At 42.2% G+C, this 13325-nt stretch overlaps 1 protein-coding gene across 3 annotated transcripts in view; it reads right to left on the bottom strand.

The window, feature by feature from the left end:
• The window catches only part of NEK7 (NIMA related kinase 7), an 82055-nt gene extending 69271 nt beyond the window's left edge, over window positions 1–12784 (bottom strand). Inside the window, exons 1-3 of one of the 3 annotated variants that reach the window (XM_066624135.1) lie at window positions 12643–12784; window positions 11285–11395; window positions 46–131 (exon numbers count right to left, since the gene is read on the bottom strand). In XM_066624135.1, the coding sequence (XP_066480232.1) occupies window positions 46–102 (57 nt within the window). In that variant the 5' untranslated portion in view covers window positions 103–131; window positions 11285–11395; window positions 12643–12784. Of the gene's footprint in view, window positions 1–45; window positions 132–1662; window positions 1781–11284; window positions 11396–12642 lie in introns of those variants that run through there. The other 2 variants (XM_066624136.1, XM_066624137.1) reach the window with 2 other exon arrangements.
• Window positions 12785–13325: the final 541 nt, after the last annotated feature.

The raw sequence follows: 13325 nt of genomic DNA, 5'->3' as shown, positions 1-13325 counted from the left end.
TCAATTACTCCCTGCTCTCCTATTTCAATTATTGGAATGTCCTACCTGTGGTTGAAATGGAGGAACAGGAGGGCCTGGAACACCTTGAGATTGCTCATCCATTGTTTCAAATTACAATACTTTCAAATGACCTGTATAAAAAGATATAATTGAAGATTTTTTTTTGTATACAGTAGTTATTTTTATCTCAAATACCAATATACACAGTGCTTTACAGCCTAACAAACAAAAGACAGGTCCCTGCAGCAAGGAACTTTTGACACAGGAGGGAGACTAAGGTATTCAGGGTAAAGAGGAAGAAAAATGAGCAAATTCAATTATACATTTTTATACAGTTATACATATACACATTATACATACTTTGGCTTAGTGAGGAGTCGCTGATGATTAAAGAATTAAATAATTGACCCTTTAGTCAATTCAGCAGTGGTTCTCAAACTTTTAGCACCGGGACCCACTTTTTTGAATGAGAATCTGTCAGGACCCACAGGATGCAATCTCATGACCAGAGTGACATCATCAAGCAGGAAAATTTTCAACAATTCTAGGTTGCAATCCTACCCACAGGAGCAAGGAGCATTTACTATCTCCTCGGTATTTACCTAGGTATTTACTTACCTAGGAGCAAGTCCCATTTACTACCATTGGTAAAAACATATACATAGTAGCCTGTTAAAAGTACAGAGCTGTAACATTTCCCAGATAGTCAAGTACCATGGTAACATCAAGTCTAATATATTAAAAATAAAACATTGAAATGAATGGGGATCCACCTGAAATTGGTTCATGACTAACCTAGTGGATCCTCCTGACCCACAGTTTGAGAAACACTGGTCTATAGGATTATAGATTTAGTACTCAATGCTATGCAACATTTACTCCCAATTATGCATGAATATTTAGTGTTGGGGAAGAACATAATTGCTTGCACTCTAACTTTCCTAAAATTCCTAGGTTTCTTATGGGGAGACTGAAGCAGAACAGATATTATGTCCCAACATGCTTCTGTGATACAGCTGCTGCCACCAGAGAAGGAAAAACAATTTTTTTTAAAGGAAACCATGTAACCATTCCCTTCTTCCTATGGGAAGCAAGCTTAATTACCAAGGTTCCCTCAGCACGGAAAGCAGTTGCCAGTTAAGTGTCTCCCTGATAAAGGGAGACAACTGCCCTCGCCACCCCTCTGCAACTAGGCACACTAGACTTTGTAGCTTTAGCCATAAGTTACCTATTACACAGTTACTGTCCACTCTGGTCTGAAGGAAACAGGTCAGAGAGTTTACAGACATATAAATAATGTAGAAAGAGAAAAAGGGGAAACAGGCAAGGTTCAAATACGGCAGTGGTCTTTAACCTTCTTCATGCATGACCTCAATATACATACATAAATAAAATATGAGACTGGGGACCCCACTGTCAATCCCACCCCCTTCAAAAACCCTTTCTGTCCACCACTATCATTGTCACTGCCCATTCACCACCTCCATATTTACCTCCCAGCACTGTTCACTATAAACAAATCTTATTAGACAGAGCAGAAAAAGTTACCATGAAGCCTGGCACTAGTGAAAGCTATTTTAGCACAATTGCTAAGAAACTGCACAGGACTGGAACACAATCTTTGGGGGCCTGAAGAGGTACACCAGATGCCTCCCCTTTTACCTGGTGGTGCTCTAGTCCAGTGGTCTTCAAACTTTTTCAGTTCCATAAGTTGTCATGACCCCACAATTGAGGCTTCATGACCCCACTGGGGCACAGAAGATTGGAACCTTGGGACCACAAGGTTGAAGAACACTGAACTAGGCAAAAGCAGACATTTGAAATCAGAGGAATTTAAATAATTTTGACATAAGCAATCTATAAATTTCCCTAGTTAGACTAACATACTGAGTTGCAATTCCTGTTTGTCTCCTAAGTCTGGAAGCAGTGCGCAGTTAAGTCTGCAAGTGCTGGAACAAAATGCATATCTTCACAATACAACCACCCCCTTTTATAGGGTTCAGGGGGCTGAGTTACTCTTTATTGACTCCTCTAACTGTAGGAAACCATAGGTCAGACCCAGGATCTCTTCTTGAACATGACTCAGTGGATGAACTTCAACAATTGACAACTATGTGCACAACATAGCAGGTGCTGGTGTTTTCCTCCTGCCCAGACATATACTACACTGGCGCTATCAATATACATCCATGGGTAAGCCTCTTTTGTGGGCGTGCAAGTCACAGACTGTATTAGCTAATAATAGATTGTTATGGGCCAAAGCAAGTCAGTGCATGCTGCATACAAACAAAGACTTTCAAATTAAAGTGAAGGGGTCCCATTCACCACAACACTGAATTAAGTTCCATGAAACCTGAGTTTATTAAAGTTTACCTAGAGATAAATCTAAATTCAATGGGCCTTCCCACCAAATTAGTACACAAAGGGCTGCAGTCTAAGAAACTTAGGCACAATCCTAATCAACCTTCCAGCACTGGGGTAAGGACAATGCAGGTTCAAGGCAAGGGAATAAACATTCCCTTATCCCAGGGGTGCTCACACTTTTTTGGCTCGAGAGCTACTTTGAAACCCAACAAGGCCCGGCGATCTACCGGGGGGAAGGAAGCATCTGACAGACACCCCCTTTAATGTATGGAGTCCCTGCTGGAGTCTAGTCAGTTTCGTCAGTTTTGTTGCTGCATGCCTGAAGAGCAGCTAAAGTGTCAGTTTCAGTTTAGTGTCAGCTAAATATGTCAGTTTCGTCTAGTCACTAGACGAAACTGACATATTAACAGTTTGGAGAGACAGGGCTCCACGATCTACTCATTTTGCCTCGCGATCTACCGGTAGATTGCGATCCACCTACTGAGCACCCCTGCCTTATCCTGAGGAGGCCTCTGTGACTGTCACCCCCACCGAAGAATGCAACGCATGCCTCACTTGCAACAGATGGGTCAGTGCAGGAAAGGTGGTTAGGATTTGGGCCTTAATGGAAGTGTTGCATTCCATTTAAGTGTTGCACTTAAAACAAGTGTTGCATAAGGTGACAAATATCCCAAACAATAGTCTAGTTCAGTGCTTCCCAAACTCCTACAAGGGAGTTGGGAGTACTGTAAGTACGTGCGGCAGACAGGCTATGGCAATGACACAATCCCCAGGATTGTGCTGCTGCTGGGGATGAGAAGGGAGTTTTTTTACTTGTCTTCAGCTTGCACCAGAGTCCTAGGTGGTCCAGGGAGGTTGGGGACCCCTCCACAGGGCTCCCCAAGCCTCTGTAAGTGCAAAAAAAAAAACAAAAAAAAACTTCCAGTTTTTGTCATGAAACCAGAAGTGCCGGTTTTTTCTTTTTCACACTTACAGAGGCTTGGGAGCTCTGGGAGGTCTCCCCAGACCTCCCACTGGACCCCCCCCAGGACTCCGACACTGGTTGAAGGTAAGTAAATACCCCCTCTCCCCTCCCTAGCAGCAGGGCGATCCTGGGATCACGTTGCTGCCTTCCCCCCTCCTCACCCCTACAAGGGGCAGGGATAAGTGCTTTCCTGGCTGGTGGGTCATGACCCACCAGTCTGGGAATCACTGGCCTAGTTTACTATATACCAGCTCCCTCCAAACTCTAGCCCACGAGAAGACATCCACCCCATGAGAGGCTTAATGTTACAGTGCACTGTGGCTCTCCATGTCCTCCGATCAGGGCAACATGACTTTCTGGGCACTCACGTCTGCCCAGAAATCCGGGCACAATGACCACTGGGGCACTGCATCATAGATGTGACTGCCCAGACCATTGCATGGTCCCAATCAGGGGACATGTATAGCCATGGTGTGCTGGAACAGTAAGTGCCAACAGCATCAGGGAAGGCATTCCCAGAGTGCAGTGGTCTCCACTTTGGAGACCCCCACTATATACAGTCAATTCTTGTTAACAGTGGAGGTTCCGTTCCTGGAATACTACACAGTAATGGAAACCACAGTTACTGGAACAATAATCCTATGGGAAAAATGGGGCTAGGTTCTTGTGGATCATCTTCACCTGACACTCACTACCCATTACCATAAACATATCATTTTGTGTGCTGTTCTTATTAAGAACACTTCCTATACTATACGTGCAGCACTTTCCTATACGTGCAGCACTTTCTGGAGCAAATTCACACAGATTTATGAATACAGCAGTTTCCCTTGGTTGAAATCATGTTGATGCTGCGTGATAAGCCTTTCAGAATTTTTTTGCTACTATGCATGGCTACAAATGGGTTCAAAGACATCATGTGCATGGCAAAATGGGTTAGACGTCTATAGAAGCTGAAAACAAGTCTGCAGGATCAGAATTAGCAGATAACAAGGATTTACAGTATTTTATTTTTAAATACAGAACATCCTTGATAATCCCTTTAGTCAGATTTACATTTCCCAGAAAACAAATGTAACACAAGTGAAGATCAGGATTCATGTAAAAAGCAACACATTGTTGGGAGAAAATTACAGCAATCAATAATGTTGCTTCAGTTCATGTAGGTCTGAGATAGAATCAAATACAAATGCATGCTGATCAATATTATAAAAAAAGTTCCCAAGAACAAAAAGGCTTTTCTACAGTTCCTTATTAAAACCAAGCCAGAAATGCAAATATATCTAACCTAGAAACAGTGTAGGAATCCATCCAACTGGGAAATGTCATCAAAAGGAAAGCAATTCTAATAGCCTGGCCTCAGTTTTTTGTGTTTTTTTTAAACCTGTCTCCAACCTAAAGTTTTGGGGGGAAATGTAAATCATCTTACTTCTTCAAATGTCAGTTTTATGCTTTCTCCCTTCCCTGGAATTTTTAAGTGGTTAAAATCATTCAGAAGTAATGGCAACATCGATATTTTTACTGCTTAATTCTTAAACCAGAAACAAAGCTTTTCTACAGAGCTGTTCTTAAGGTCTTTGCACCTCGCTTCAATAATAGTAATAAACTGCTTCATAACAGATACTATTTCTAGTAAAGTATTACCCTTTACTTTGCATCTAAAACCAGTTATCACTGGGGTTAGGAAGTGACTGCTAAAATGAATAGTGCAAATCTAAGGCAATCGTTTTTACAGAAACCAAACTTAACACACACTCCAGTTTCATTATACTATATATCCTTTTTTATTTTTAATCTTGTTTCAGCTGTGTTTAGAACTTGTTGCTCCTTTTTGTTTAAAGCACTCAACTTTTATCCTAGTTTCAAACTGAGTGTTGAGGAAAAGAAATTCCTTGGAAACTCATGAAGTGTTTCAAAGAGCAGTACAGCAATACTTTGCACGTTCATCTGGTTAGGGATTAGAGCATGGATGAAAATTAAAAATGGATGAATGTCAAAACATAGCCTTAATTAGCTTGCAAATTTATTTTTACTGGAAAAAATCATAAATAATTATATAACTCACATGATTGCATGTGAAACCCATGGTAAATAAACAAATGAAAAACATCAGAACACAAATGAACATCATGGAAGAGTAGATGAAATTGGATGAAAGAGGAAAGCAAGTAGTCGTAGACAAAGTTTGAAATGTGATTATAATTGAAAATGGTTGAAAGAACAAAGCAGTGAAAGTGACTAAAGTCAAGGTATTTCTGTAAGTAGATGTAGACAAATAGTCTGGAAGACATTTGGAAGATATGGCCAATCTTTCCCACCCCAGTAAGTGTTTCCAGAAAACAAGCACCCTTTCCTATCCCTCAGAGCTCAATGGGTCCACAGAGTCTTCCAGGGTTCCATGGCATATAGGGGCTTGATTTCAATCCCACACACATGCACACACACACACACAAAGATAATGGTGGAAATAGGTCTTGGAAGTTAGAAAGTTTTCAAACTACTGGCATAGACAAGTAACAGCATTTTTCAGATCTGCTTTGACCACCTATGCCTGAAAGAATTCTGGCACAGAATTCTGGTAATTTCAACACTCTCTTCTAGACACATTTCAGCTGTTACTAGCCACCTATACTGCCTCATTTGCTTTGAATCTTCTAAACAGTAATTAATTGCTCTAATAAATGAAGGCACACTACAACAAAATAATTACTGAAAACACTGCACTTGTGGAGTCAACATATGGAAACAAGATTAATAATTTTATTTTTTGGTTGCATAATATCTATCTGGATGGAAATGCAACAAGAAATGCAAGTTTCAGACACCAAATCTGTCCTGTGCCGCCCAATTCCCTCAGTTACTAACCAAGGGTAAGGAAGAGGAAGGCAGATAAACAAGAAGACAACAGCCCACTTTGACTCCATCCTTCATTTTCTCTCACTTAGGTATGTTTGCCCACCTCTTCTGCCAGGTTCAAACATAAGCTGCAACATGATACATTTTCATTTTAATGTCTGAACCCAACCCTCTCCACAAATCATTGTCTGTCTGTAGGATCTAGAATCAAGGTTTGAAGCAACTTTATAAACTTTTCAAACCTATGATTTATTGTCATGTCTTAATCCACAGACAACTGCCAAACTACAGGGAGGAACATTGCTCTGCCTTACAAGGGCTGATGCATCATTGTTTTGCCTCAGGAGGCTGATGCAGCCTGTTAACAACCCCTTTCATGTGAGATGGAGATAGAGTGTACTTAACTTTTTATCTCAATACTGTTTTCCTGCAAAGAAACCCACATGGCCAGGGCAGCTACTTAACTCTTAAAGTATCACTTGTTACAATGACATTTTAAGAGTTATTTAATCACTCTGTGTGTGCAATTTCCAACAGGAAAATGGTGTGAAGATAAGAGGTTTAAATACGCTTTCCCTCCATGCCACAGATTCAATGCAAGCTACAGCTCCTACTTGCAAGTTAAGATTTTAACCACACATCAAGTAGTAAACCTAACAGTGAAGTTTGGCGCTCAGCATGCTATAGTAATTAGGACTGAGATTAGGGCTCCCTTACCTGAATTAACAGAATTAAGTAGACTTGCTTCCCAGCAGACACATACAGGACTTCAGCCTAATAACTTGAGTTATGAACTAGAAGCCCTTGGTTTAAATCTCAACTCAGTTAAGAACTTGGGGACAAATAACTTTCCAATTCAACAAGTGCTATGCTGAAGTATAGCATAACATTAGCCTAATTTACAGGTTGCTGAAAGTGTTCTCAACGATTCATTATAAGAGCATTCAACACTTAGCACATTCTCTATACCAATACAAAATATTATTACAGCCTGGTATGAGCCAAAAATTGGAGTATTTTTAATCAATAGTTTTATCATGAAGTAACTTGCTGCTTAACAGTAATGAACACTGTTAAAAATGAGCCAATTATCATGTGATGAAAACATCAAGAGACGAGTTTAGTTCTCACTAAGGTGGTAATTGATGTGATTGGGTTGTCCCATTTCAGATCAGGGTGGGGGACTTACAACATGGAATGCTTCTTCATGCAAAACATTACTTCCACACAGAAAACCAGCATGTTTGGAAGAGGGCTAGGTTAGCACATTTCTCCCTGACATCTAGTGTTCTACATGCAAAAAAATTTTTCTATGGAGAGCAGACTATTACACAGTGCTTCAACTGCAGTAGTAGAGCAGCCCAGGCACAGTTCACCACCTTCCACAAAACTGCTGCCATGCTATGAACAATGCAATCATTTGAATCTGCCTGAAAATGCCCTGAGTGAGTGGCAGGAATGGTGCCCTGAAAGAAATATGGTACTTATCCTTTGATTAATTATATAAGCAGCTGTGACTGTTTATCAACAAACTCAGAAGTGCCACAATATCCCTTAATCCCCAATCAACAGGGACACTGAGAATGCAGTTAAAGCTATAAAGCACAAAAACAAAAGTGGTGATAATACTGGAAAATTACTGGCAAGTGTCTTTTTCCACAATACTTGGAAAACACACCCTGTTATTTAGGATGCATGATGAGGTCACAATGGCAGAAATTCCTTGCAAGATCCCAACCTGGTCTTGCATAAAATGTTCACAAATACAAAGACGTCTCACTGCAAAAATACTTCCATAAAGAAAAAAATCATTTTTGAAATGGTTCAGTTTTAAATGCCCACATAAGCCCGCAGAGGAATTTAAGGTCATGATTGTCTTTGAAGACAATCTAGGTTTCTCTAACTGGATCTTGTACCTTAAAAGCAGAAATGTAGTTAGATAGGTTCAAATTTCTGTTTAGCTGTAATGCCAACTGGGTGGCCTTTGAACAAGTCAGTCTGACCTACCTCACAAAATTGTTGCAAGGGTAAAATAAGGTCAAACTAAGGAAATTCCATACAAACTCCAAGGAGAGAGGATGAAACAAAAAAAAAAAGACAAATATTCAATTATTTCAATATTATACCTCAAACACAATATAGCTAAGGGTTTATATGTCTTAGTATCATGAATGCAGTCCAAAAAAATCTGGTGTACGAAGTTCTTTTTTTAACCTCTGATCAGGCACAACCAAAAAAAACCTTGTACAGATACAGTAGCCAATAAATGCAATCTCCCCATTTAGTTGTTTTGTTAGCATTTACCAGATGGGGCTGATTTTCATTTTCAGTGAAAGAAGACTTATATTGAAACTAACAGAAGTGCACATCTTAACTACCATATCTTCCCATTATCTTCCATATTAAACTAACACCTGCACAAATAAGTTATGCCCTTGTGATGCTGCAGAGTTACATTTTAGCAACATTAATACAGCAAATAAGGGATACATGTTGTTAACTCCTTTGTCATTTTAACAGGTGTGAGAAGGACTACATTTTGCATTTACGCTTGCCACTGCTTAATAACAGCACATATTTATTACATATTTCTATTACTCATTGTTTATCTAACACATTAGTTTCTCAAACTTCCTCCTTCCCAGGAACTCTCCCCATTCTAGCTTGTCTGCCAAAACACCCTACGCATTCATAATTACAAAGGACTCTGGGTACATACTAGAATGTGCACTTATGGAGCAACCCCTCCCCCAACCATCATGAACTGGGAGGGTAAACTAAAGCATATTCAGTACTCTCCTGAAGTTGTACATTGTGGTGGGACAAGTGGTCTTTAGGGATACTTGCAGGTATAATCTTTAAAGACCATACTAAGCTTTTAAAGAACCGCAGGGCTTCAAGAATATAGTTTGAAAATAACTGATATAATTCACACACTCTCAGGCTGTGGATAACAGGTCAAAACCAGAACAAGCCATATACAGCCAGGGCTAGGAAATGTAGGTGTAATTTTTAAAAAAGAGATTGTACAGATCATCACCATTTTACAGCATTTTACATTTTACATGCATTCCATGCATGCCTATTCAGAAGTATGTACCATTGTATGACCTGGAACTTACTCCTAGGAAAGCACGTACAGGATTGTAGCCTTAGAATATGTACCAAATCCCCTAAAGCAGTGTTTCCCAAACTGTGGATCAGGACCCACCCCAAATCACAACCTGCTTGTTAATAGGTCATGAAACTGACAAGCTGATTGCTGAGAAGGAAAATGCATGGAGCCCTATGCAAAGTGAAACTGAGCTATACTGCATGTTCACTCATAGTTAGGTGAACATGCCTCAGTACATTTCAAAGGGCAGGCTGACAGGAACGCAACACCATGAAAATGGTCCCAATCTGATGAGACAGGAGAGAGCCTCCTGAAAAGTTTGAGCTCCACATTCATCAGAATGGGATCGTTCTGGTGGCCTTGCATACCCCATCACCTGGCTGTCAATAAGAGCCAAGGCACAGTGGCCTACTCATGAGGAAAAGTGCATATATAGCTCAGTTTTGCTTTCCATTGGGCTCAATATAGTTTCCTTTTACGTTGGGGAGAGGACTTCCTTCTCAAGAGTTTGTTGGGGCCTGTGTTCATTGGATTTGGACCACTTGCTCTGCCTGCTTTTCAAATTGGACTGAGGCACATTTGCCTGTTCACAGGTAAATATGAATATGCTGCTCCATTTTGGTTTCCATAGGGCTCAATATATTTTTCTTGTCAGCTATCAGTTTGTCAGTTCTGTGATCCACCAAAATTCAGATCACGACCCACTGGTGGGTACCAACCCAGTTTGGGAACCACTGTGCTAACCCATTTTGGGGAGGGGGGTTTATATCTTATATTACAAACGCCTTGGAGCAGGGAGTGTCATTTTCTTTAAATCTGTGCTGTGTTAAACACACATAGAACATGAATGTCCTGGAGGCATTAGCAAAACAAAAACTGTTATGCAATAGCCATAACTTATGCTTGTCCTTTTTTCAGTTTTTTTAAATGTAAGACTACCATCCAAGATTAGAATACTTTATTATGTTTACATCCAACTTTTAGTTCTCAAAGTGAATCTTCAACAAATACTCAAGCTTCTTCCTGTATAACTGAAGCTAAAGAAACTTGAATTCATTTTGCTAAGCTCATTCTTATCCCAAAGCAACTAAAACAAAAATAGTTTAAGGAAAAAGAAAAAGGAACAGTACTCTGCCTTACAGATTGTTCTCCTGCTTTGCTTTGTTACACTCTGCTCACTACCTGTATCACTTAAAGATTGCTTTCTTATCCTCAGGTTCCACAAGGTCAACAAAATTAAGGAGTCACCACCCTTAACAATTCCACTAGAAGAGTATTCCGGTATCTTTCCACCTAGATTCCCCACCACCAGTACATGCTTCTATAAGCTATTTGCAATAGCAACACAAAACTTGGTATTGCAATGGGAGGAATCTCTCTCAGTGCAAGGTACTTTCTCTTGTAGGCAGTGACATGTAGGCATGTGTCAAACTGTGTCCAAATTCTGATTAAGAGCACTAATCAGTCACTTCACTGCACTTGGAAGTGCTTCAAGAGCTTCTTTTCCAAAAAGAAATGAGATCTACTTATCTACACAACTGCATGAAGGGACCTTCAGGACAAACACACAAGCACACAGACAGATCATTCAAATCCATGTGCATGCCTGGATTAATACTCCAGACAAATTAAGTATTTTCAAATACCATCCCTCTGTTCTAAATGGTCTCCATTATTGAAAGAGATCCCCAGAAATGTTAAATACAAATGGCAAAAAAAATTAATATAGTCAGCACAAAGCAAAGTCATCCTTTTATTAATATGACAAATTACTACTAAATGAATACTGTATGAAAGACTCATGCTCCAATCCTAAACATGCTTTTCTGGGTGTAAACCACACTGAATAATGAAACTGACTTCTGAAAATAAATGCATAGGATTGTGCTGTAAAGAGACTGCATTTACCTCCTCTAAACTTATGTGAAAATCAAACAGACATAACCTTATCATGATTAAAAGCAAACAATGCTAGGTAACATTACCAGATATTTTTATATTGTAATAAAGATTGTCCACGATCCAGCGTAAGATAAGTCCCTTGAAGTGCTGCAAATTGCAATGGGAGAGATTTTGCTATGTGCTTGATCCTGTCACTGCAATAAATGAGAAATAAAAGCTAGGTCATACCCATTATGTTTCATGGCAGTAAGATTTTTTTGGGGGGGGGGGAGTAAAACTGCTTCAGTACTGTCATTCTGACAAGACTCTTGTAAGGTAGGCCAGCATCAACTCCATATTGCAGAGAGGGGCAGATGCTGTCACAAGATTCTTGTAAGGTGGGCCAGCATCATCATTTTCTTCTTGCTGATGGGGCGGATGCTGTCATCCTTACAAGACTCATGTAAACTAGACTGGCATCATCATCACCTCCACCTTGCAGACAAGGGCAGGGCATGTCCAATGCTTGCCTAAGGCTGCCTGGTGAGTTCTTGGCGATGGCTCAGACAGGGACCACTGCCCTAATCCTAGCTCAACTCTTTAGCTATTACACTGTGCACACCACAGAGCTCCCATACCAGAGTTGCAGCCTGGACTATTTCCATGTGCATGTAATTATATAAACAAGAGAACGAACTGGCACTTTCCCAGCTCTGCTGGGTTTCCACTGCACACAAGTGTGTGAACAGCCCAATCCTAAATGGGTCTTCTCAGAAATAAATCCCATTATGTTCATTGGGGCTTGCTCCCAAAGGAAGTGTGCTATCCTCACTTTCCTGGGAGTAAGCCCAATTGACTCTCATGGGACTTACTTCTGAGAAGGCATGCCTAGGATTGGGCTCTCTGGCTGCAATCCTATCCACACTTTGCTGGGAGTAAGCCCCACTGACTCTAATGGGACTTACTTCCGAGTAGACATGCAGAGGCTTGGGCTCTAAGGATGCAATCCGATCCACACTTACCTAGGAGTAAGCCCCGTTGACTACAGTGGGACTTACTTCTGAGTAGACATGCACAGGATTGGCCTCTAAGGCTGCAATCCTAAGCACACTTTCCTGGGAGCAAGCCCCATTGGCTGATGTGGGACTTACCTCTGAGTAGACATGCACAGGATTGGCCTCTAAGGCTATACTCCTATGCACACTTTCCTGGGAGCAAGCCCCACTGACTCTAATGGGGCTTACTTCTGAGTAGACTAGCCTGGGCTTGGGCTCTACGAGCGCCAGGAGAGCCCAGGAGCGGACCACCCCTGTCCCCCCCCCGGCCTGCGTGTGAGGGAGCGGCCGGACGCCGGGCTGCTGCGCCTCCTCTGGGGCTCTACCCCGGAGCGCAGCCTCCTCCCCTCCAGGGGCGGCTTCTCCCTGAGGCAACGGCGGGGGTCGGGGGAGCGTCGGAGCCTCACCCGGCCACGCGCGGCGGGGCTCCTCCTGGGCTTGTCGGCGGGGCTCCTCCGGCTGCAGCGCCGCCGCAGCGAGGAGCTTCCTCCCCGCCCTGCGAGGCCCTGACGCCGGGAGGCAGCCGCCCGCCCGCTCCTGAGTGGGTACTCTCGCGAGCGCCAGGCCGGCCAGCTGCTGGTCACGTGCTGCGGGCGAGGCAGTGCCCTGGCGGCGTCCCGCTGCGAGCTCTGCAGGAGGGGCAGGTGTCCCGGGGGTCAGCAGCGCCCCCGCACGTCCGGCATGGAGCACTGGCCGACGGGGGGCAGAGGCCACCATCCCATGCACGTTTTCCTGGGAGTAAGCCCCATTGAACACAATGGGACTTCCCTCTGAGTAGATTGCGCTGAGAGTCAGTAAACTGACAGTAAAAGTCCTAGGCAGGTCTACTCAGAAGTAAGAAGTTGGAGTCAATGGGGCTTACTCCCAGGAAAGTGTGGACAGGATTGCAGCCAGGGAGCCCAATCCTATGCATGCTTACTCAGAAGTAAGTCCCATGATAGTCAATGGGGCTTACTCCCAGGAAAGTGCATAGGATTGCAGCCAGAGAGCCCAAACCTATGCAGGTCTACTCAGAAGTAAGTCCCATGATAGTCAATGGGGCTTACTCCCAGGAAAGTTTAGGAGAGCAGGAGGTCTGGCTCAGTTGTTA

This window comes from Tiliqua scincoides, chromosome 4, assembly GCF_035046505.1.
Source record: "Tiliqua scincoides isolate rTilSci1 chromosome 4, rTilSci1.hap2, whole genome shotgun sequence".
Lineage (NCBI taxonomy): Eukaryota > Metazoa > Chordata > Lepidosauria > Squamata > Scincidae > Tiliqua > Tiliqua scincoides.
Note: the sequence above shows the minus strand (reverse complement) of the source record. Positions and strands in the feature narration are given on the sequence as shown.